General features: G+C 44.0%; 1 protein-coding gene across 1 annotated transcript; it reads right to left on the bottom strand.

The window, feature by feature from the left end:
* Nucleotides 1–74: 74 nt before the first annotated feature.
* Nucleotides 75–25,800, bottom strand: LOC112215013 (leucine-rich repeats and immunoglobulin-like domains protein 3). Its single transcript, XM_042311265.1, has 19 exons — nt 25,223–25,800; nt 21,594–21,665; nt 21,411–21,485; nt 15,206–15,340; nt 13,448–13,591; nt 12,954–13,097; nt 12,526–12,669; nt 11,454–11,597; nt 6,814–6,894; nt 6,571–6,642; nt 5,851–5,922; nt 5,423–5,586; nt 4,562–4,900; nt 4,181–4,462; nt 3,527–3,985; nt 3,068–3,229; nt 2,743–2,883; nt 2,338–2,610; nt 75–835 (listed from the first exon to the last, which is right to left on the bottom strand). The coding sequence occupies exons 1-19, from the start codon at nt 25,423–25,425 to the stop codon at nt 570–572; spliced, it is 3,372 nt and encodes a 1,123-aa protein (XP_042167199.1). The 5' UTR covers nt 25,426–25,800; the 3' UTR covers nt 75–569.
* Nucleotides 25,801–26,001: the final 201 nt, after the last annotated feature.

The following is a 26,001-nucleotide window of genomic DNA, read 5'->3' on the forward strand; positions in this document are numbered from 1 at the left end:
TCTCTTCGTCCTCCATTACAGAACAGTGGTGTCTGTGCATGGTACAGCCATTTAAAGATAGGAAGGAGTCACAGTACTTTTAATGTACGTAGCAGCACATGTTATGGTGTTTTATTATGTATAGGTATGTGCAAAGGGGTGCTTAACTCAAAGCAAAACAAAAGCTAGAATAACTGAACAGGCGTGGTCGGTCGCACAACACAAAATACTAATTTACGGGAAAAAGTACAGCAAAAATAATGGATTCTACTTTTACACTTAATTTACAAAATATAATAAACTTTGTATAAAAACGTATATATATATTCAATATCTATCTTCAATTGAAGATGTTTCCCATTTTTCTTTCTTAAAAAAAGAACAGTCCTCACTGTCAATATCTCCTCATATAATTTTTCAGCATTTTGTAGGCACAATGCATTATTATCCTTTTACATTCAAGCGTTGCACATTTGCAGTGTCCATCATTGAGAAAGTGTCAATTCACTGAGGTAGTATTTTTTTGGGGCCACCATCATAACGAACAAAAACTCAAAGGAATGTCCGTTTGTTTGAACGCACATATTCAGCTATGTGCTCGCTCGACCGTGCTGACTAGTAGCAGTCCTGTGGAGATCATATGGTTGTTCATAGATATTATTGCCGCTCTTTTCCGATTCCGAGTTAGAATTCTTCGACTGCACGCTGTTCTTGTCTTCCTCGCGTTCCGAGTCTGTGTCCAGGGCTGCGTAGGGATTCTCGTGTAGCATCATGCTGTTGTGCAGGGCCAGTGGCGGTGGTCCAAATCCGGGGTATAATTCCTGTTGAGGTCTCCAGGGGGCTTTCCCAAACGTTCCTGCGAGAGGGAAAGACGGAGGGAGATACAGGGTAAAGCCTGAGACATTCACATGTTGTGCTAGTTGTCAAGAAAATGAATATTCAATAAATCACTTACTGATTGAGTGAATTACATTTCTGAGTGGATTTAAAATGTGCTTGACTTGACCCAAATCCAAACATAGAAATGTCCTCAGACATACCCATCCTCAGACATACCCATCCTCAGACATACCCATCCTCAGACATACCCATCTTCAGACATACCCATCCTCAGACATACCCATCTTCAGACATACCCATCTTCAGACATACCCATCCTCAGACATACCCATCCTCAGACATACCCATCTTCAGACATACCCATCTTCAGACATACCCATCTTCAGACATACCCATCCTCATCCTCAGACATACCCATCCTCAGACATACCCATCCTCAGACATACCCATCCTCAGACATACCCATCCTCAGACATACCCATCCTCAGACATACCCATCTTCAGACATACCCATCCTCAGACATACCCATCTTCAGACATACCCATCCTCAGACATACCCATCCTCAGACATACCCATCCTCAGACATACCCATCTTCAGACATACCCATCCTCAGACATACCCATCCTCAGACATACCCATCTTCAGACATACCCATCCTCAGACATACCCATCCTCAGACATACCCATCTTCAGACATACCCATCCTCAGACATACCCATCTTCAGACATACCCATCCTCAGACATACCCATCCTCAGACATACCCATCCTCAGACATACCCATCCTCAGACATACCCATCCTCAGACATACATATCCTCAGACATACCCATCTTCAGACATACCCATCCTCAGACATACCCATCTTCAGACATACCCATCCTCAGACATACCCATCTTCAGACATACCCATCCTCAGACATACCCATCTTCAGACATACCCATCCTCAGACATACCCATCTTCAGACATACCCATCCTCAGACATACCCATCCTCAGACATACCCATCTTCAGACATACCCATCCTCAGACATACCCATCCTCAGACATACCCATCTTCAGACATACCCATCCTCAGACATACCCATCCTCAGACATACCCATCCTCAGACATACCCATCCTCAGACATACCCATCCTCAGACATACCCATCTTCAGACATACCCATCCTCAGACATACCCATCCTCAGACATACCCATCCTCAGACATACCCATCTTCAGACATACCCATCCTCAGACATACCCATCCTCAGACATACCCATCTTCAGACATACCCATCCTCAGACATACCCATCTTCAGACATACCCATCTTCAGACATACCCATCCTCAGACATACCCATCCTCAGACATACCCATCCTCAGACATACCCATCTTCAGACATACCCATCTTCAGACATACCCATCCTCAGACATACCCATCCTCAGACATACCCATCTTCAGACATACCCATCTTCAGACATACCCATCCTCAGACATACCCATCCTCAGACATACCCATCCTCAGACATACCCATGAAAGTATTGGAGGAGGAGAGCCTTGTCTCCCGAGGTCGGCCGTACTCGCTTCCATCTCCCTCGTCCATGGAGGGGGGGCCCTCGCCCTGTAGGTGGGGTGGCCTGTGGAAGCTGCTGCTGTTGGGCATCTGCATCAGCACACTGGGGCTCCCGTGGTCAAAGGGGTCCTGGAGGGCCCCGCCACATGGATAGTAGTCTCTCCTCTTGGAGCTGGTCAGGCTGCCACTGTAGGAATCTATGCAGATGGGCCGCTGGTCCATAGCACAGCCTGTGGGGGGGGTTACAGTGAGCCATGGGAAATCAGATCAGTATGACAGCAGCACATGATGATATTGTTTAATTTAGGGGAAAATACTTCTTATGCTACAATATTTAAAAAAGATATATCTGTTGCACCAACCTGTGAAAGCCTCTGAGGGTTCTCCGGTGTACATGTTGCCTCTCCTGAGGAGAGAGCTGATGGGTCCTTGGTAATGGCAGAGCAGGGGATCTATGGCCGCCTCCATGTCTGCTTCACTTCCTGTGTCTAGCTGACACAGACCTGTACGAGTCACATGACACATTAGTAACGCATTGGTACTTGCCTCAAATTACTTAAACTATTCCAATATGTATTCAGGTGAAACAATACACATAGAAAAATGCTCAGAATATAGTTGACTGATGCATATATTCATAACATAAAAAGTCCCCATGCATTTCCAATGAAAGAGCTCCTCTTCTACCATTCATGTCTTTAGGCTGCATGTAGAATCCACTCATGGAGGAAGCCATGAACTGGTGGTTGCCACTGCCACTCTCTGAGGGGATATAGCCGTCTTGTCTGTCGGCCAGCGTGCCCTGAGAGGACAGGTAGCTGGGGATGTCTGCAGGCAGGTTGGTCTCATCTGCAGGGAAAACACCAGGGAGGGAAAAGTCTCAGAAATGTTTTCATAGAGAAATACAATAATTATAATAATCTGTTCAAGGCCATGCATGGTCTGTCACTGATTCATTTCAAAGCATTCGGAAAAGGTGTGGTTTTAACAACATGGCAGCCAAAGTATGTGGAGCTGGAGCCCAAAACTCAAGCTCCCTCAAAATGTTATTTTCTGTTTGAAGGAGGAGGCAACATGGGCATGCAAGTACTGAACTCCTCAAAACCAATCCCGTGCTGACAAAATAAAATGACACCCTCTCTTCACCTGTGTTGGTGACGCTGCAGTCCTCGTTGCGCCGACGCGTATGGTAGATGATGACCACCCAGACCAGCGAGGTGCCCACCACGCAGCACACCACCGCGATGATGACGATACCCACTGTGGTCCAGCCGTCCTCGTCCGAGCCTACGCCTCCCGAGGCGCCCACCCCCACGTCACAGTTGGGGTTGGGCAGTACGGCTAGGCGCACGTTGCCCCGCTGGGTGCCCAGCGTGTTGGACATCTCGCACGTGTACATCCCGGCGTCGTCCTCCGCTGCGTCCACGATTATGAGCAGCTGGTTGCCGGCGGCAAAGAAGTGGCGCTCTGTGACCACAAGGGGGTTGTCATCTTTGGTCCAGTTGAGCCTGGGGGAAGGGCTGCCACCGGCGATACACTGGAGGACCGCAGTCTCCCCTTTGGCCACGGTGCGGTCCATGAGAGGGCGCAGGAAGGAGGGCGTTTCTGGAGGAGAATGGGGTAAGGGGGAGTGTTAGCTACCTTACAGTCTCAAAACGCCTGATTTATATGTCGATTTGTGGGGGAAAACACTCATGGAATACCATAAAATAAAATTGATCTGTGTCAAAATGAAGTGGCGCCCACATATAAATGCAAAGTTCTTTGACAGCAGGTGAAAATAGAAAGAATAATTCTCACCTAGCACAGTTAGCGTAGCGTTAGCTGATATGGCTCCGGCGGTGTTCTGGGCGGTGCAGCTGTACAACCCGATGTCCTCTGTCTTCACATCCACGATGAAGAACACATCGTCCTCAGGCATCACGTGCATACGGCGCTCCCGGGCAGCGGGGAAGTCCGTGCCGCCGTCTTTCTGCCAGGCGATCTGCGGAGACGGGTGACCCACGGAGGCACACTCCAGTCTGGCCGTGGCACCGGCCCGGATGCTCAGGTCCATGGGCATCTTGGTGAAGGACGGAAGCACTGGAGGGACAAAAGGGATGGACATTTTATTTGACATCTAACGGCAGCACCAGTTCAAGACGAACATCAAAATCAATACCAGTAGGTTATTTAACTTACTGTTGACAGTGAGCTTGGCCTTGGTGGAGTAGGAGGAACCAAAGTGGTTTGAGATGACACACTGGTACTTCCCCTCGCTAGTGAACTCTACACTGCGTAGCTGCAGTGTGGTGGTGTACTCTGTAACCTCTGTTTCACGGCCTTGGCCTCCCCCCTGGGCTCTGAGGTGTGCCTGGTTGTGGATTTCAGCGTCATTCAGGACCTCATTGTCCTTCTTCCAGGCAAAGGTCATGGGTGAGTCGCTGGAGCTGGCCGCCGAGCACACGAAGGTGACGTTGGCGCTTTTGATGGCCGACTGGGTCTCAGGTTGCACCGTGATCTGAGGTTTGGGGAAGTCGTCTGGTTGGAAGACAAGAGGGGAAAAACATTAGTTTCCATTTGATGTGAATGGGGCTAAACTCAAATTGACATTCATTTTGAGGCTAACCAGTTTTTGTTTAAACCGTGATGGTCGACAAACAGCTTAAATATGGAAATTATACTATTTTATCCGCCAAGATTCAAACTACCTGACTGGAGAAATGTTGAAAGCTCAGAAGGCAAAGCACCTCAGCTCTAATAGTAGTCATTACTTAAAGAAACTGATCCCAGAAATTCCTCAACAATTATTTATTTTCTCCCTGCTCTCTGACTCCACCCGGCCAAGCTGTTAACTCACTGAGTTTCCACATGGTCCCATTACAATGCTGGCTCCATCAGAGTGTCCATGAGTTGAAGGAAAATATGGAACAATCTGGGTCAGTTCATAAAATGGAAAACCTGTCACGGCTAAATGGTTGTTTTTAACAAGGGCTACATTAAGAGGCTTGTGTGTGTGTGTGTGTGTGTGTGTGTGTGTGTGTGTGTGTCAGTCACACTCACCACACACAAAGTCCTCCTGTCTGACGGTGAACACGCTCTTGCCCTTCAGCATCAGGGGATGGGCACAGCTGGCGTTCACGTAGGGCAGGAAGGCCTGCTCCGCCACCCACAGAGGAAACCACTTGAGCTGGCAGTCACACAGCAGGCTGGATGTGTTCAGGTGCCTGGGGTGTGTGTGTGTGGGGGGGGGGGGGTACTGCATTAGAGCCAGGAATCACAAGAGAGACCCAGCACAAAGATGATCCATAATACTTGAACAGTTTTATAGTCGTTCCATTTGAAGATAATCACTTTTATCAGTATAGGTGCTTTTGAAGGAATTGTCTATGAAAGATTCTTTCCTTTCCTCAGTTAGTCCAGAACAGTGACTCTGGTCTATTGGCATTGCAGAATATGAATACAGTGTGACTGAACCCAGAGATACTTACAGTTCCTCAACCTTCTTCATCTGCACAAAGGCATTCCCTTGGACTGACATGATCGCATTGTTACTCAAATCTCTGAGGAGGGGAGGGAAGAACGGATGGATCAGAACCATGGGAATGCACACAGAAAGATGGCAGACTTTCCCCTCCGTCTAGGCCTATCTGGAGGAAGACTGCTAAAAACTTCAATAATCAGAGAGAGAGAGAGGGAAGAAAAGGTCTTGAGAACAATAGAAATCTGGGCAGCACCGTGCTTTGTTAATCAAGAGGGGCCCGACTTCAGCTCCTTTGAGCTCAGACACGACTGGGAAAAAAAGTTAATTACAATCAAATGCAGCTGTTTCACAGATAGAAAAACACACACAGATGTGCACATACACACACACTTGTACACAGAAAGCTGCACACATGAGCACGAACACACAGGCACTCACACACACACACACACACACACACACACACACACACACACACACCTCTCGCCATGCCTAAGCAGTTAGTGATCAATAGTCTCCCCACATTTGGAGGTGGTGAATACCAGACAGCTCTGTTTTTCATCAAAGTATGGACAAGAAGCAGGGACAAGAAGCAGAGACAATAAGGTCGTGTGGTTCTCACTAACAGGCGTTGTTTCTCATGGTTATGAATTCTCCCATATTTAGTTAACAGCTTTAGGACAGTTGAGACAGACGGATGATGATATTGATTTGAAGGTCAACTCACAGGTGCTCCAGTGTGTCCAGACCAGAGAACGATTTCTTGGTCACCGAGCGGATTTGATTTCCTTGAAGGAACCTGAGAAAAGGATATTTGAGTTTTCATTCAAATACAGTCATTTATTTTATGATAAGAAGCAAATACTTCCAGTTAAAATCTGTTCCCATGGTCCATTTTATAGTTTCTAATCTATCTTCTGAAAACCAACAAGTTAGAAGACAACGCCAAGGTAAAGTCAAGCCTACTCACAGTTTCCTCAGTTTGTCCAGAGCAGAAAATGGTCCGTTCATATCTTCAATGGTCCAGGAGATTTCGTTGTTCTGCAGATCTCTATTTCCAGAGAAACAAAGACAAACCACATTGTAAAAATCCACACCCAGAAAACAACTGCACTTATTATAGTCTTAGCAAACCTTGGTGCGGCTCTGCGTTTCGTCTGACGGACGAGAAAGAAGTCAAAGTCTTTACATTTGTATTCAAAGTGGTCCCATCACTGGAGGATGTTTCTCGTTAACTTCGAGGTTTTTAACATTTCTGCGATGGTTTCTCCGTGTCTCGCAGCATAATACTGCTTCATATGCAATACAACGTGTTTAACAGGGAGGAACTCAAACCCACACGTTGGTGCTACTAGATTTAGTGAAAAATGATACATTTTTAGTCATGAGTTTAATGGCTGAGGAATTATTATTGTTATTTTTTCCCCCATACAGAACAAGGACATGTAGAAAGAAAGAGGGTAGATGTCACCCCCCTCAAATGTTGATCATTTATTGTTCAGGGCGCTTCCCTCCTTTTCCAAAACAACAAGATTATTTTCTTTTGCCAAAATGAGACTGTAAGAGATGAGTTGTTTTGGGGGGTTGGTTAATCCGTTTAGGGACTCAGACACTCCCAGGATTATCAGAAGCGGGTCTGGGTCTATTGAAGTCTCCAAAACTTCAGAGAGGATCCCAAAAATTCCACACTGATAACCATGCAAGCTAGAGCATAGGGCAAAGCAGTTGAGTAGTGTACCCTGCGCAGTCTGACATTTATCACACATAGGGGATGTATCAGGAAATATCCTATGCAGTTTAGTTTTGGAAGTTTTGGAATAGTGTAATCTGTGTAATACCTTGAATTCCCAGTCTGCCACCGAAATGTCAGTCCCTAGTTCTTCCTCCCATTTTGCCTGAATGGCATCTGTAGAAGGTGTGCTAACAGATTGAAAAGCATCATATAGAAGCAATATCAATTTGTCTGAGGTGGGGCATATTTTTATGCATCCGTCAAACATGGAAGGTTTAGCATTCCCAAATGTTGGGAGGTGTTTTCTAACATAGTCTCTAATTTGTAGGTATCTGAAAATATTACTTCTGGGAAGATTATAAGTTTCCCTCAGCAACTCAAAGGAAGCAAAGGTCCCTTCTTTATATAAATCCCCTATGGTACTTATCCCCAACTCTCCCCATCGCTCAAAGGTGTTATCAAGGGTGATTCCTGGCGACAGGGAGCATGAATGACATTGGTCTACGCTCAAAGTGGACTTTAATTTGCTTCCAGATTCGGACTGTGCTATGTATAATAGGATTGTTACAATAAAGTGACATCTTCAGATTGACAGGCGACAAAATCACAGCTCCAATAGAGAAGGGGTGACTCTCCTCACGCTCCATACTAAGCCAGCTGGATGCCGGAAGTGCGTCATCCAGCAGAAACGTAACAGCGCCAGGAGGTTAGCGGCCTAGTAATAAAATATACAATTTGGGAGAGACAATCCTCCTTCCATCTTGGATTTACAGAGGTGTTTTTTACCTATCCTGTGTGTTTTATAATCCCAGATTAAAGGATTGATAATTGAGTCCATTTGTTTGTGAAAGAATTTAGGTATGAATAGTGGGATGTTCTGGTATAGGTAGGTAGAGCAGTTGTGGGATGAAGACCATTTTAATGGCATTAATTCTTCCGAGCAGAGAAATTGGGAGTTTGCCTTGAGTTTTTGCATCAGAGAGGGGAAATTCTCTTTAAATAGTAAGGAGTATTGTTTGGTAACTATAATTCCTAGGTAGGCACATTTTTCTGAAGATAACTTAACTGGGAGATGTTCTAGCCAGGAGGTGTTTTGCAACCGTATGGGCATTAATTCACTCTTGTTCCAATTTATTCTGTATCCCGAGAAGGTACCAAACAAATTGATCACATCAAGAATAGCTAGAATACTAGCCTGGGGTTCTGTTACATAGAGGAGGATGTCATCTGCGTATAGGGAAATCTTATAATAATTTTGCACGCCCAATTTTTCAGTTTTTGATTTGTTAAAAACGTTTGAAATATCCAATAAATGTCATTCCACTTCATGATTGTGTCCCACTGGTTGTTGATTCTTCACAAAAAAATACAGTTTTATATCTTTATGTTTGAAGCCTGAAATGTGGCAAAAGGTCGCAAAGTTCAAGGGGGCCGAATACTTTCGCAAGGCACTGTATATATACATACACATATATACACATATTCACATATACACACATACATATACACATCCATACACACCCACACAAAAAAATGCGTATATAAAAATATATATTTAAAATATATATATGTATATACACACGTATATACATCCATATGCACATATACACATACAAACATTCATACCCCAGAATAACAATCTACACTGATTTAAAATATACACATACATAATACTAAAATGCTAAGAGAAAATAATAATAAAGTACAGATAGTAATTATATGTACGCACACCTACACAGACACAAGCACTACAGAGGGCTGGTGGGACTCTAGTCGGGAGAGCGGCCCACGGCTAGACAAAGGCAGAACGGCACAAAACATCAACTTGCTAACCAGGTGTCTGCATCTGCCCCTTACCAACCATCACCCCCAGTCCCCTGCAAGCAATAAATAAATGGTAATAAGAATAATGTAAGGAATCGAAACATCCGATCCCATTGCATCCTTCAATTGCTTGGCAAAGAAGTCAGTGGGGCGAGAGCCTGCCTCTATCCCCTCTGCCAGACCAACAACGCAAAGGTTATTACGTCTGGATCGTCCCTCCAGGTCGACCACTTTCACAGAAAGCCTCTGCACACTATCCTGCAATGACGTGCATAGCTTCTCTAACTCGTCGATCCTACCAGCGTTGAATTCAGAAGCTTTCTCAAGGTCCACAATACTCTGGCCATGCGAAGCGACCGTTCGAATGATGCTCTCGATTTTGGTGTCCAATTCAGCAATAGTAGTATTAAGATCCTCAGCTATAGCAACACGTAGCTCCCCCAAAGCCCGGGTAAGTTCTGTAAGTGTCACGTTGTTGCCTGTGCCTTCCGCCATGTCTGTCTCGTTGTTTAGTGGGGAGTAGGCCTCCACAGTGGATTTACTGTCCTTTGGTGGCGTTATTACTCGGCATTTTCACATAGAAAGTTACAATCTTGTATTAGAAAGAAATGTTTGTTGTAAAAAGTGCCATGAAGTAGGTTACATTAGATTATTTCTCAAAAAAGTTGCAGGAGCCTCTCACACACAGCCGTTCACTCCAACATGCTAGCTCCGCCCCGGGGAATTGTTTTTTTAAACTAAATATCAAAGGGTTTTGAAAAATCTGAAATATCTTTCAAACTAACTGAATGTCATGTGCACACAGCAGTACATCATGTCTGTTAGAGATTTGCTGGACGTCTTCGCCCTTCCCCCACTCCTTCTCTCTCAAGTCTCTTTAAATACTTTCAAACAGCTAGTTTCCTCCTCTGCATGCCTGGTTACAAATGATTGGGGTTGAGGAGGGGTGGAGAGGGTAGAGGAGTGGGTTGTGGAGAGGGGCTGGGCTGGGCGGTAAAAGCCCTCTAAGCCACCCCAACTCCCCATCCACCTACCTACACACCTGCCCTCTGTTGACCTTTCACGCACAGTTAACATTTGGTTCCATTTAAGAGAGGGACAAGGGGCAATGTTATGGAGCCGGTCTGGAGATGGGGGGATGGAGCGGTGGACTCAGTCTCACTCTGCTGGCTTGTTGAGGTTTTTATGTGTGTGGGGGGAGGGGGGGGGGACCACAGGCAGTACATTCAGCTATTTCACATACCGAAAACAAACAAGGCAGAATATTTCCACTCACGCCTCGATGAGTGTGGAGAGGGACAGGGAGCGAAATCCAACAAGCAGGCAGCATCTGAGAAGTTAGCTAGCTGCTAATGTACTCTCATAGATGTGAGATAGAGCTTCTCTTATAGAACACAAAACAATGATAAAGGGTAGGCTGATGAGGCCTCCCGAGTGGAGTAGCAGTCTAAGGCGAGATGTCAATACAGACCCGGGTTTGATCCCAGGCTGTGTCGCAACCAGCCACGGCCGGGAGACCCATGAGGCAGCGCGCAATTGGCCCAGTGACGTGAAAGTTTGGTGGGCCAGGATGTCCTTGTCCCATTGCACTCTAGCGACTCCTTTTGGCGGGCCAGGCACATGTATGCTGATTTCGGTCGCCAGCTGTACGGTGTTTCCTCCAACACATTGGTGCGGCTGGCTTAAGCGAGCAGTGTGTCAATGGCTCTCGACCTTCACCTCTCCCGAGTCCGTACGGGAGTTGCAGCAATGGGACAAAACTGTAACTACCAAAAGGGGTCAAATATATATTTTAAAAAGTGTAGACTGATGACTGTTATAACCATGTCACTGACGAGTTTAAATCAAGTTCATCCCTAAACTCGCATGAGCCTTGAGGCTTCTCAAACAACTTTAGGGGAAACTAAGAACCAGGATTAGTGATATTAACCATGGCTAATACACTCACTGCCAGTGGGACGTTGAAAATAAGTATTTAATGCTTCAGCACTATTATACAATAGAGCTGCCATCTCTGACAAGTAATTCAATGAAATGTAATGATTCAAACTTACAGCATCTGTAGGTGGGAGAGTCCTCGGAAGGCTCCGTCTGCGATGAAGCTCACACGGTTGTTCCCGATGTGGAGTTCGTCAAGCAGGCTGAGGCCCACAAAGCTGGACTCCTCCAGTCTTGTCAAGTGGTTGGACGAGATGTCCCTGTCAGGTGGAGAGAGAAGGAGCATCAGCATCACACAGTTCAAACCCCAAGGGCAAATGGAAAAGGGGGGTATAAATAAACAGTTGAGGTAGAGGATAAATTGGCCTCAGATCACTAGGAACGTGCACCAAATCTAGCCAGATAAGTCTGTGAATTACCAATAAGTACTTTGTAATAAGCATTAATAACCACTACTAAAACATATTATCTAATTATTATCAAGGCATATCCAGTAAAAAAAACCTTTGGGTTATAGACTATTTTAAACGTTTTGAAAGGTAGATTGTACCTTGCACCGCTGGTCTACTTTGTTTAACCGTATGCAGACAGTATAAAAAGTATTAACTTTGTACTAGAAATCCTCAAACGCAAGCATCAGACGAAGAAACGAACAAACCTGGAAGAAGGCTATTTACCAAAGAGTGGGCAAAAAAGATCAGTCAACTGCCAATTTGGTTAACTCTCATGTTCACTTGATAAGAGAAATGGGAAGAAAAAAAAAACTCCCCTTTCAGAAACCAACAAAACATGGCGGACTTAGGAATTGGCCAGTGCCATAAACAATGTTAACAACAAAGGAAACAATATGTCTCTGCAGACACTCTGGTTGTGAAATCCCCCCTCCTTCTCCCCCCTTTCTCCCCTATAGACGTGACGAGGCATTAAAGGAAGGGGGCTATAGTGGCGGGGGTGAAGAGGGGGAGTAATAGTTTGTCAGGAGCCCTGCATTGGTGTTGGCACTGAGCACTAAGGGTGGGGGAAGAGAGGGGGGGAGTGGAGAGTTGGAGACTGTGAGGAAGGTGGGTGAGAGCAAGGGAGAGAGAGAAAGAGAGAGGTGTTGGGAGTTCACAGTGTGAATAGGAGAGAAAGTGAGAGGGAAAAGAGAGGGAGGGAGAACAAGAAAAAGATGAAAAAAGGGTCACTCACAGCTCGCTGAGTTTCTGGCAGAACTCCCAGGCGTCAGGCCGGATCCGGCTGATGGCGTTGTGGCCCAGGTGGAGCTGCTGCAGAGTCAGCAGGCCGTACAGCCAGCCCTTACTCACCTCCGTCAGGTTGTTGTAGTCCAGCTGCCTGCAGGGACACACAGAGACATACAAACAGAGATCAGTCATCAACATAGACATATAGACACACACAGACAGACAGAGATGAAGACGTATGTTAGCTTGGACTGATACCACACTGATACCACACTGTATATGCTATAGTCAACTATCGTTGTCTAGACATACGGCTACAAATATGTATCAAAAGATAGTATGCAGACACTTGCACCCAGACATATGCTGTTAAATCCACCAATGTACACTAGTAAAAAAATACACACTTTCTTGTCACAGAGGACAGTTACTTACAGGACCTCCATGTTACTGAGGCCCCAGAAGGCTCCATCCATCAGGCGGCTGATACCGTTCCTCTGGATCTTCAGCGAGCGCAGCGCGTGCAGACCGTGGAACGTCAGGCCTTCCACCCTGCGCACCCGGTTCCTGTTCAGCTCCCTGCAGGTTGGACCACAACCAGACCGTAAGATAACTGCAGCATCATATATGCAGGGAAGGATGAAGAGTTCACTCAAGTCAAGAAGTGCGGCTGAAACGGAATCTAATTCATCCAAGAGAAGCCAAGAAGATGTCAATGACTGTTGGAAGAGTGGTCAAAGAGTGGTTGAACACGTCAACACACTGTCAATGAGTGCAGTCACAATGTGTTTTCAGGAAGTTCACAGAGCAGTCAGAGAAACTTCAAAGAGTAGCGAAAAGTCGTGGACTGTTACACAACCGTTCAAAGAGCAGTCATAGTATAGTTTGTGGTCAACCCCAACAGTGCTCAAAGAGAAATTGTCACTTACAGGTGCTGGAGGTTGGGGAGCTGGAAGATCTTGGCAGGGATGGTTGAGAGGCGGTTGCGGTTGAGCCTGAGGACCTGCAGAGTGCTGGACAGGTTGACAAAACAGCCCGTTTCCAGGGTGGAAATGCGATTGTTGTTCATGATACTAGAGGAGAAGAAAATACATAATGAGATATTGATCACATAATTAATTGCAAAGAGGAAAATGACCAAACATTGTAGTACTTCCGCCAAAATTGTACTATTTGATCCAAACACTTGTCATGACGTTGGCCTGGGGATAGGTTTATGACAGTCATAAATAACTCTTCCCCCGTTTTTCCTCTCTCTACCCTACTGATGTTACATTTGCAAAACCCTTGGTTAACATAGAGATTCTGGGAACATCAGAAGGTGGGGGGAAATGAACTATATTCTGGCTATATTCCGACCAATTGAACATATGCGGTGGTACTTAATGAATATGATGTCAGTTCGGTTGTCATCTGAGACATTCTCATCAATGATAAGATGACATAAACTCTACAGTGGAAAGTCTACACATCAGAGTTATCGCATTCACATGGAATTGTTGTTCAATTTAAATGTTTGAATGTGAAATTATTTGTGTTGGGATGAAATGTGATTTTAGCTTCTAAAATGAGATTTGGGTTTTCATACGATAGGGCTCTGCTCAATCAGTGGCCCGCCCCTGTGAAGGGACATGGGCTATAAAACTTTTCAAACACGCCCTCCTCTCCCTTCCTATATAAGCTCTTGACGACAACATAACCTCCTGTTCCGAGGACGTGAGGACGACGGCCCGATGTCAGAATGGTTCAGATAATAACTACAGAACGAAGCCAACATTAGCATGAGCTTTGGTTGCGAATGGTATGAACTTTGAACTCTTATTCACTGCAGAAGTGATACCTCCTAGCCGTTGAGTTAGCAACAGCCGCTGCAAATGAGTGTTAGGAAGGAACAAACCGAGTATCCCGTCTATCACACAACTACGTTACTACAATGTACCCAATTGACCACCAGAGACATTCTTCAAAGGACAATGGACTCGGTTGGGCAACACGGCCTTCCATCTACCACCAACCTACCGAAGCGCAGCTCAGAGTAAATATTTATTGCATTTTCCTTTTCCAAATGGGCGGTAATTTAGAATGCATAAGATACTGTATTTACGATAGCACAGCTTCGCCCTTTGTTCCTCAGTCTTCCCGCTCTTTCACTCAAACCCAGCCCCTTTTATTTTGTGTAACAAGCTGTCATATCTGTTCCGCCCGCTAGGGACGTTTTCCTTTATGACGTAATTTGTAATCAAGTTATGATTTAAATATGTGTATGTGTAATTCTGTGTGATTAGTTAGGTATTTAGTAAATAATTAAACCCAATTTTGTATTGCTGATTCAACTTGTTAGCCAGGGTTCGTGCAGATAACTAAGAATTTACAACTTTCAGATGAGACTGAATTAAGATGACGATTAATATTGATTGCTATTGATGTAAAATATTACTAGGTCTTTAAGAGTTTATTCAGAAGACAACAGCTCTATAAATATTATTTTGTGGTGCCCGACTCTCTAGTTAATTACATTTACATGATTAGCTCAATCAGGTAATATTAATTACAGGAAAATGATTTTATAGAATAGCATGTCATATCACTTAATCCGGCATAGCCAAAGACACAACACACTTATATAGTATTCTTGGACGGAGTTTAACCATGCATTTTAGTTAAAAAGTCCAAATGGACAGACTCACAGGTTCTTGAGAGGCAGCGCAGGGAAGGAGTCAGCCTTGATATCCACTATGCTGTTATTGCTGAGGTCCAGGGTCTCCAGGCGTTGCAGGGGCCTCAGCTGCTCCAGAGAGATCTTTGTGATCCTGTTGTTTGCTCTGAAAACACAGATCGAACGGCTCCAATGAACGATAGAAAATACGGTGTATTTTAACAACGCGGGTCACCAATCTAACGTTTCCAGACATACAAACACTCAGAGCAGTCAATTAGCGGGTGGTATTTAAAAATGACCAACCTCGCCCAAGCATTCCCTTCGACCCTTCGATGTTTTCCCATTATTATTATGTTAATATTATACATTTTTCCTAGAACATTGAGTCTCTCCCTGAACCATGAAAAATAACACAGTTCCCTGGTTGTCTAGGAAAGGGGGGAGGACGGGGCAATACTTGGGCTAACCAATGTCACTACTCATCTCAAAAGGTCAAAACAGCCGTTTGGTTTAGTGCTGTGTTATTTTGTTTATAAGGTAATTACTAACAAGGTATTTAAAAAAATAACCTGCCAATTACTTGGATGATTAATACCATTCCCTCAGTGAAAGCATGCCTCAGCAGAGGCTGGCAATTTCCTGAGCTGCACGCCTCCTAAATTGCAGTGCAGGGACTGCTTAGTTATAAACAGTGTCTGTACAGAGCCGTCTTTGTGTATGGGCCTTGACGGGTAGAGAAAGGGAGAGCGAGGGAAAGGGAGAGTGAGGGAAAAGAGTAGGAATTCCCTCTAATACACCAGACTGCAGGCCCCATTTCAGTATTAATTGCAAGGCTAACATAACAACAACCCCCCCCCCCCCAAAAATGATAACTTGTATTAATGCATCAGTTCTTAAATGTATCTTCTTTATGATACATGTTTTTTGTGCATTCTTTGGAGAAATGGATGAACATTGACATGGCTGAGAAGTACTGCTTTATGTGAACACTACTACCCTTCAAGAAGCTGCCAATAAGAAAACAACAATGAAACGGACACACGGAACCAGCACTAGTCGAGAGCCAGGCACAAAGTCTCAAACTGGCTCAGCTCCGCTGTACGCCTGGCCAAAGCGAGACTAAAAAAGCACTGAAGATACAATCAAGCGAGAAATTGAGCACAGTGGCAACATAGCTTCTCAGTCCATCATGAAGCCTCAGAAAGGGGGATCTTTGACTTGGACGGAGCAGTCATTTTCCACACATTTCCCTAAATATGCCATCCATACCTCTCTTATGACTAGGCTCCCCACGTTGAGACAAAGACACCCCTTGGCAGCCTTACCACCAAAACATACAGAGGAAAACAGACGAGTGTGTCTGTCAGTCAGTCCAACCTGGAACAAAGGCAGTACCAGGAGGATATATGGATAGAGGCCCAGGGAGGAGAGGCTGATGGGGTTTCTGGGGCACGTAGGGGTAGAACCTGCCACAGCACGTCCCTCTGCCTAGCCTCCGTCAAGGCCAAGACTCAAAGCTTGGTTCTATGCCAACCGACTGTAAGAGTGTGGGGCTGAGGGTGGGGGTAAAGGGTAGGTTCTGGGAGGCTGAAACCCAATCCCCCTTTTTTCATTTTAAACACTCAGTCACTGCCTAAAAAAATTATTTAATTTTTTAAATTTTTATAATAACACAATTTAGGCAACAGCCACAGGCTGAGCTAGGTGCAGTGCAGCACACCACCCGCAGTAGAGAGGGTACAAGACAGCCTTTTGTGTGCAGATTTGCAAAGGTCTTTCCACGCACCACGGCCTCTGTGGTCCCAAACAAAAGGGGCACACACCCCCTGGGCCTGGGTTTACATGTTCCCCTGACTGGTCGCTGAGAGAAGAGGAGAAGACGGGCTGCGAGAAAAAAAATAAAGAACCTGTATTTCCAGTTTTGTGGAGCCCCGGACTTCAATATATTTTGAGGGGAGGGGGCAGTTGGAAAGCAACTGTCAACGCTGGCTGCTCAGTCCATGTTCCTCTACAAAAGACGGACTGACCCTGGGGCCTGTCAGCTGGAGGGAGGTGTGATGTGGTGGTGATGATGATGATGAGTCCCTGGTCTTTGTACCCCAACCCCCTCTCCCTTCCCCACACAGTAAACATCTGGCCAGCTGTGGAGCATCACCCTGAAGCCTAGACTCCACCACCAGACAACTCATATATGAACAAACCCTTTTAGCTTGAGTGCAAATGGGCCAGATACATCAAGGATTCCGTTGAGCTGCATGTGATGCTAACCCTCGGCTAAGTTGTGGAGAATGAGCAGCCCCTCCATCGGAGAAGCCCCAAATAAAACATGGTGTCCCAAGCTGATGTTGTTAATGCTTACTCTCTGACACACTTCCCACTTGAACCCAGTGTGCTGCTACAAACGAGCCTCTCGTATGGCTTTGAAAACTTGACATGACCCATATGGAGCATAAGAATCCACAAAAAAGTAATGTCATGGGAAGTACAAAGAAAGGGAAAGGAGGATACCTAGTCAGTTATACAACTGAATGCCTTCAACCGAAATGTGTCTGAATCAGAGACCACACAAGTCAACGCCTTTTATAACCCTCATGAGGACCCCTATTTTGAAGGATGTGGTCAAGACCATCTGGCAAAACATGGACTACACACAGCAGAGGCCAGCCCTCTCCAGATAAACAGAGAGATAGGCTAGGTGAGGACCTACAGGAAGTGTAATGGCTTCACTTGCTTGAATCTCAGAGACCACTGAGCAATTAATTGAACCCTGTTGTATTAACCTGTAAGTACAACATACTACAGAATCTCAACACCCAGCCAACTCTAACTTTAAACATTGTGGCAGATGAGGACTGTGATATCAACTGAGACTGTGCAGTTGAGGCCTACAGGGATAGACGTGGAGGAGAACTTGGCTACGGTCCATTCAACAAGACAGTTTCTCTCCATCTTTCTCTACTCCCCTATATCTGCCCAGAGATCTAATGAGAGCTTTTGAAAGGCCAACCTAAACGCTGTGTACCGGAGAGCTCCATGTGCTTATCTGTTGATCTCCACCCGTCGGGCCAACTCCACGGACAAACAAGCGGAGCATTGTCCATTTGGACGGCACACACTTCAAATTTGTTTAACCAATTTTCTCACAAATAAGGTTACTATGTTAATAGTTTCAAGACCTGCCTGTCATTCTTGTTTGGGTCTCTTCAGGTTCTCATTTTAACACACATTGTACACACACATCTCTTTTTAACACACATTAAAATGTACGACCAGGTGAATTTAAAGCATCTATCAAACTGTGCTTTGTTTATTCATGAACTTAAGCAGGTAGCACATGCATGTCTCCCAACTTGAGGAAACTCCAAGCCTTTGGGTATAGTAGACAACTTAATAACTATTTGAATAGAAGGCGGTGTACTCTACATTAATGGTAAGCTGATCCTAGATCCGCTGAAATGTGCTGCCAGAACCATTAAGTGTACTCTAAGGAATTTTATTGATATCAGTAAAAAAAAGCAAACATTAAAAAAATAAGACCACACAGCAGCACATCTCAATTTGATTTACACTTGTGTCTAATTTGGCTGTTTTCGAGCAAATCTACTCCATATTTTTGGACTGAGTTGCCTTCACACTCTGAATTTGTTTATCTGAAGAAATATGACCTACATAAACAAGACCACAGTGTGAGACGATTATAGACAGGTGACGCTGCAACAGAAATGTTCCTTTTTGAATTAAAAGAATAAAAAAATCCACATAAATTACAGCTAAACCGCAGAGGCCGCTGTCAGTCAGAAACACACATGCACAAACAAGTTACACCAAAGGCAGCAACACTCTACTTTTTAATAACGCAATGACATTGGATCAACAACGGAGGCTTCCTAATCCTGAACCCCCCTTTTTTTTCTCTATTTAGTACAGTCTGATTTTTCCCTTCCATTCGCACATACTGGAGATTTTCTTCCCCTTCCTTCATTACTCTAGACTGGGAGGGGAGTAAGGGGGAAAAAAGCCCCGGGGTATCGAATGCCACTTATTCAAACAGCCAGGCAGACATAGCGGCAGCTCTCGTCAACTTCCTTGACCCCACAGCCCAGAGTAAAAACAAACGGCAATAACCCTGCAGCTGGTAGTAATTGAGTCGTGATCATCTTAATTAATTGAACAATTTCCCAGGAATTTATGGTAGGGGGTGGGGGCTTAAACCAGATTGCTGTGAAACCACCTCTCGTTGAGTTTGGTGGGCTCTACAAATTATCTGGTGATTCCAGGGCTGATTAGGTATTTGGAGAAGACGGTTTGATGCAATCTCTTTGTATGGAAAAGGTTGGAACTGGTTGGAAGTTGGAACTGGAAAGAGCTTCATATTCTGCTTATCTACCAATTCATTATTTCTTATAAAGTGTTAGTTCTGTGGGTAACTAAGCTGACAGATATACCTGGATGTCTTGCTTACAAAGCTTTTGGCAACAAACATTGTAACTTTGTAACTCAATACTGCAATAACCTAAAATCTACTAAACCAGTGTTTCCCAACCCTGGTCCTCAAGTACCTCCAACAGTACACATTTGTATTGTAACTCTGGACAAACACACCTGATTCAACTGGTCAACTAATCATCAAGCCCTCAATTAGCAAGAATCAGGTGTGTTTGTACAGGGCTACAACAGAAATGTGTACTGTTGGGGGGTACTCGAGGACAGGGTTTGAAAACACTGTATGAAACCAACATTATAACTCTTTCTCTCATCGTTCAACCATGTTTCCCTTCAGGTAGACGTTGTGTATTATGTATCAGTTATAGCACTGTAGTTGATGCGGTCCTACTGCAACCTGACAATGTACAGGAACAAAGTTGTGATGATGTGTAAACTGTGTTATTAGCCATTTGGGTCAGATGCTAAAGCAGCAGCCCTGCTTCTCATTACAGGCGCCAGTCTGAAAAATAAGTCATCTGATGGCTTCTCAAAACTCTGTTCTTTTTCCAATAGGAAATACCACACACATATTCTCCATCAATGATGCCAATACCAGCAACAAAAAGAAAGAGTGGGGAGAGGGATTTTGTATTTAAATCCCCCCCTCAGAGATTTTAGTTGCCAAGTAGACACTAAGCAATGCAACTGGGAATACTATGCACGCACCCACAGACACAAATGAACGCACGTCGTGGTAAGAAAGTGAATGAATTGAATATGAATTGATCATTCCCAAAAGCACATTGAGGATGACAACTAGGCTGGCTGACATACTTTGGAACATTCAACGGTGAAATCTATTGGAATTGTTTTCCTATTCATACATGATATGTTTCAATAAGCAACAGCAACCAAATATGCATCTTGAGTGGAGAATTGAGAGTAGAGGGGAATACTATTGTACAACTCCTAAAACCTCTGAATGTTGTCTGACGGATGATGTTCATAAGTTCATAAATGAATCAGCCCTACTGGAAATCAAACCAAATCAAACATACCCTGGTGTACTGTATTTTGTTTTAGTTCCAGGTAATACCGCCAGCCACATCTGTGGCCTATAGGCTATACACCTAAAAGTCTGAAGACAAATTGACTAATAGCCGACTTCTGAATCCCCTTTGGCTGTTGGCTTCTTTCTCTGGTGTTACTGCTTGTCAAGTTCAGGCTTGATGAGCAATATGCCTCTTCTAGTTTTTGAGATGGATGCATTCTTGTGGGGGAGAAATGTCCTATCCATAGATTTTGTGAGACATTGTGCCGGGGGAAAAGTTTAAAATCAATGCTTTGAAACCTCTGACACTGATGGGTCTATTTGTCTTTGAAAACACATGAAAGCCCCACATTGCTCCATCATGTTCTGGGGCCATCCTACTAGGAGTGTATACAAACACTCAACCTCCAGATGGATGAAATACCACACTATTCATACAGACTATCTATAACGGAAATGAGATGGACAGACAGAAAACTCTAATCTTACAGATCCTGGATCAGCACTTATGGAAACACTGGAACCACCTCTGGCGATTCCATTTTTTTAACGATGACATTCATTTTCAGACATGTGACTGACTTGTCTCAAACTGGCTGCCATGCCTGGGACAACCCAGTCTGGGAACCAACTCAGCCAAAAGGGGTTCCACCAAGGAGGGAGGAGCAGGGCTTAGCAGCTCTACACTGTTAACTAGTACTGACAACTCTGATGGGTGGGTTGGTGGGGGGAGGGTTGTTTCAAAAGTAATACTTACAGAATGAGGGTGGTGATGTTTGCCGCATGAGGGCCCAAATCAGGTACCGTCTCAAATTCATTGTTGTTTAGCTTTCTGTAAACACACAGGCACAAAGGTTGTTTGTCACATGTGGTGTGGAGGGAGAGTGTTTGTGACTGACGTTGTTTACTCTAGGAAGTACAGAACACAGAGTATACTTACATCTCACTTAGGTACCGCAGTTTCCTAAACACAGTGCTGTCGAGCGACTGCAATTTATTATGGCTCAGGTCCCTGTGAAGAAAGACGTTTGTTAGAGGAAAGTTACACAACATGGAGGGCTGTTCGCTTCACAACCAATCATATACTGGCCTTTCTGTTTTTAAACAGGAGACATAACTTGTCTGAGTGAGCCTAGCCTATACAGCTCCAACTGAAGTAATGTCGGAAAGCAACTGAGTCATTTTCAAAACAAACCACTGTATGCAAAAAAGTAAAGCTAACTAGCTATAGGCCTAGTTTTGGCATAGCAGCCTTTTTTTTAAACATTGAGAGAAAATCCAGCCAGACAAGCTCATGGATCCAATCCGCTCTTGAATCACCGAGCCAAAACAGACAACCAGCTAAGTTACAGAAGGGAGAGATTCCATTTTTTCTCTCCATTTTTAAGAGGGGGTGGAAAACATGCCTAGAGAAGCCTGCCTGTCCCAGAGTGTTATAAAGCTGTGGAGTTATTGACGCTGCTGCGCACGATCAACATTGTGGTGCCAGACCCTTTTTTTGGATTGCCCCCCATCTGGAATCCATCAACTGGAGCTGAGAGGAGGGAGGGAAAAAACCGAACAACTGGTAATCTATTCACAATGCCGGGAAAGCGAGTTTCTAAGCCATTTTCTAGATCTGGCCCTGGTTTTATTCTTCAGCAAATAGTTCCTTCAACTCTTCAACAAGAGTTTTACTTCTCTCTCTGAAACTTTTTTCCCTTCCCAACACGCAGCTGTATGTTTTTGTTCCACTAATTGGGCCATATGGGAAAAGTGTAGATGTGTCGTATCAAAAATGTCCAGATAAACCCTGAGGGTTTCTGACACTTACACTTCCTTCAAAAATCCAGGTCCAGAAGTGGACCAGATTAAATCGGTACAGCTATATAGGCCTTGGCCTGTGTCTATTAGACTTGAAAATGTGCGCCACACATTTATCCGTGTCTGACGAGTGAATGAAACCAAGTTATCCATCCTCTTAGTAATGAGATAAGATAGACCCGCTGGTTCTTTGATGTGGTTATAAAGCACTTGGACTAATACAGATTCACAAGGGAAAATAGGTCATTGACTTCCAAACTGATACAAGGCATACCCTTTCCCACCAGCTAAAGCTCTCACATTATAATCCAGAGCGCTTTCTCTCCTTATCTCTGAAGTGCCATAACGTAAGGGCTTGATATCACACTTTAACTTGGATTTTTTTCAGTAGACACTGAAGCCCGTCTCGCTCATGTAAATCTGTGAAAACGTAAAGTTATTTTATAATGCCAAGTTATTCTAATAGTTAATCACATCTGCTTTTAGTGAGGTGAGAACTGGCTGTGGGTGGAATGGTCTGGTAATACAGCAATGTTGAGTGAGTCTCCTGAGAGTGCTTACCTCCTCAAATGCATATTATGCTACATTCCTATAAACCCTAAAAAACTTGGGAAAATTAAAACTTGTCTACATTTGAATTGTAAAACCTGTACCCCTCGCTCACTCACTGAGAAATCTGAAGCTCAAAATAAATGCTTCTCCCTCCCACATTCCCTCCCTCCCTCCATCCATCCCTCCTTCCCTCGCTTTCGCTCTCTTTCAGAGAGTTTGTACGAACTAATCCAACAGTGGCTCCGTAATCAGTACCATCGGTGGCTCTGGAGATGCTAATTCAGCAGAAATAATGGGGTGCTGGAAAACAAAGGGCCGGGCAGTTTAAGATGTGCTGGAGAGACACTCGTAAATTAGCATGCCGGAGTGCAAAGAATTTTCCCCCCATGTGGAACTTTTTTTCTCCCATTTTGGTCGGTTACGAGGCTGTGCCTGTGTTTTCTGGCAACGTAAAATTTCCAGAGCAGGCAGCACACATTTTGTAAATGCCAAACAAACATTCTAACAGGAGACTAACTAGCCTAGCTGTGTTGTGAAATATGAACTAGAAAAAACACAAGCTAGTAGTGAGGATATATCAACATGGTGCAGTCTGAATGGAAGCCAGGCAGGCAGACCTATGAACATCTGCTTATTAATACATGTTAAACAACTATTTGAGGCATTACCATGGGAGATTGGCCTGGAGTGACTATGACTTCATTTGACATTATGTATTTATTGTCTTAATAGCCCTGGGGCCTGAAGAACTTCTGAGCTCACATAATATGGAAAGGCCCAATGATGGTATCACCTCAATAACAAAAGGAAAACAATTGTCATTCAGCAGTTGGTCTCATCTAGGGCCTATTGTAATGGACATCTGTATTCTGCATTAGCTCCTTATCATGATGTCACCTGATATTTACATGCTGAAAAAACAGTTGACCAACCTCTTCAGGTTCAACAAGTTGTCAAAATGAATTGTAATCAATTGTTTATGATGGCATTTTATGCTCTTCGGTCATGGAAATTGTGATAGCTCCAAAATCCCAAAAGCCTGTTGAAAGTTTTCCATGAACTATATAATGTTGGCAAATTATTGTACCTCACTGCACTAACAACAAACTCAAAAGCAAACAGTTATACCAACTCACTAGCCTACTGATGTTGGCATGTCTTGTTGGGCCTAATGGGTGATTGGAAAAATCCTAATAAAAAAACTCCATGCAGTAGGTAGGCCAACTAATGATTCACTAGTGTAGAACGACTGATAATGGGACATTGCTGTACAAAGGTCATTAGTGTTATATCTTCTTCTAAAACGGCCTGCTTTATTATTTACAAGACTGAGCTTCCCTCTTGTTCCTGAGGAGTATGGCTCACATATCCTATAGGTATTCACATGGAATAATTGTAGGCAGTGTGACATTGCAAGAAATACGTTTGATTTAAATTACAGTGTAGTTCGAGTGCAAAATCCCTATTTCCTTGATGTTTACAGTATTTGTCTATATCTGAAATAACACCAAATGCTGCTAAGGAATGGTAAACAATGGGGTAAAGTGACCCAATATATCACTACATCTTTCAGAATTCGAAATGACCATAAATAAATATAAAGAAAACAATAATATAATTCTAAATGTGACAAACACGACTTTTATTCAGTAAATATCTTTATGGCTCAGTTGGTAGAACATGGCGCTTGCAACGCCGGGGTTGTGGGTTCGAGTCCCACAGGGGGGCAGTAAGGGAAACGGTACAAAAATGTATCAAATCTCTCTGGATTACAGCGTCTGCTGAATTACAAAAAAACGAAACGCTTGCACCTTGGCAAATGGAGTGGCCTATCCTGCGTCATTGCGAAGTACTTTCTAAACAGCAAACCAGTCTTTGGGAATAAAAAGTAAGGATTTAGGACTGATTTCCCTTTCTTGTCGATGTGAAGGGAAATGAGCTTTGTTTTCAAACGGTTTCATTCTCTTCGAATCGTCAGCAAGCAACAACTTAACAAAGTTGGCAACAATGTAACAAATCACGTACTTCTCTGCATATATGTAATTTATCTATTCGAGTATTCCATTCATACACTTGTTGTAACTATGTTAAAACCTGTATATATCAAATTACTCATTTCAAACATAGGTGTGAAAGTAATTAAAATAGCTGTTCGTATATATGGGTAGTGAAGATAAAATGGCAAGTCAACAAAAGCTTTCTAAATTGACTTACAATTGTACGGTCCATTCGGGAAGATTTTCAGGAATTCCACGCCTTTTCAACCGACTGCAGTCCAACAGGTCTCCAAAACATGTGCATGGAGACGGACACGTCCTTGTGTTTTCATCATATCCAAGTATAAGTTCTATTCGGGAAAACAGTAAGAAAACGACCGCATACATCGCAGCGTTGAGAGGCTGCATAGATGCGGACATTTTAGCCACACTGAAGTCCTCCCCAAGTTTTAGAGAAAAGCGCGAGAAAATACAATATAGTAAAAGTTACAACCCAAGGACAATGTTGTCCGGTTTAGTCCTTAAATCCAATTCCTCGACCGTATTCCTTTGACACTACGAACATGTAAAATATTTTTACGGGACCTAAACTTCTCCATACCTCTGTAAAAGTTTTTGCCTGTACTAAGCATACTTTTTGCTTTGCCCTCGCAGCAGCCACTACTTCCAAGGCTCCCAACAGCCTGCCCCTCTATTGGTTGTTGGAGTGATGCGCACCGGGAGGGGAGTGTAGATAGTAGGCCTATCTTTTAATTTAACCTTTATTTTACTAGGCAAGTCAGTTAAGATCAGATTCTTATTTACAATGACGGCCGGTGTGTTTACGGACATATTCAATCAATCCCTATACCAGTCTGCTGTTCCCACATGCTTCAAGAGGGCCACCATTGTTCCTGTTCCCAAGAAAGCTAAGGTAACTGAGCTAAACGACTACCGCCCCGTAGCACTCACTTCCGTCATCATGAAGTGCTTTGAGAGACTAGTCAAGGACCATAT

Source organism: Oncorhynchus tshawytscha, linkage group LG33, assembly GCF_018296145.1.
Source record: "Oncorhynchus tshawytscha isolate Ot180627B linkage group LG33, Otsh_v2.0, whole genome shotgun sequence".
Lineage (NCBI taxonomy): Eukaryota > Metazoa > Chordata > Actinopteri > Salmoniformes > Salmonidae > Oncorhynchus > Oncorhynchus tshawytscha.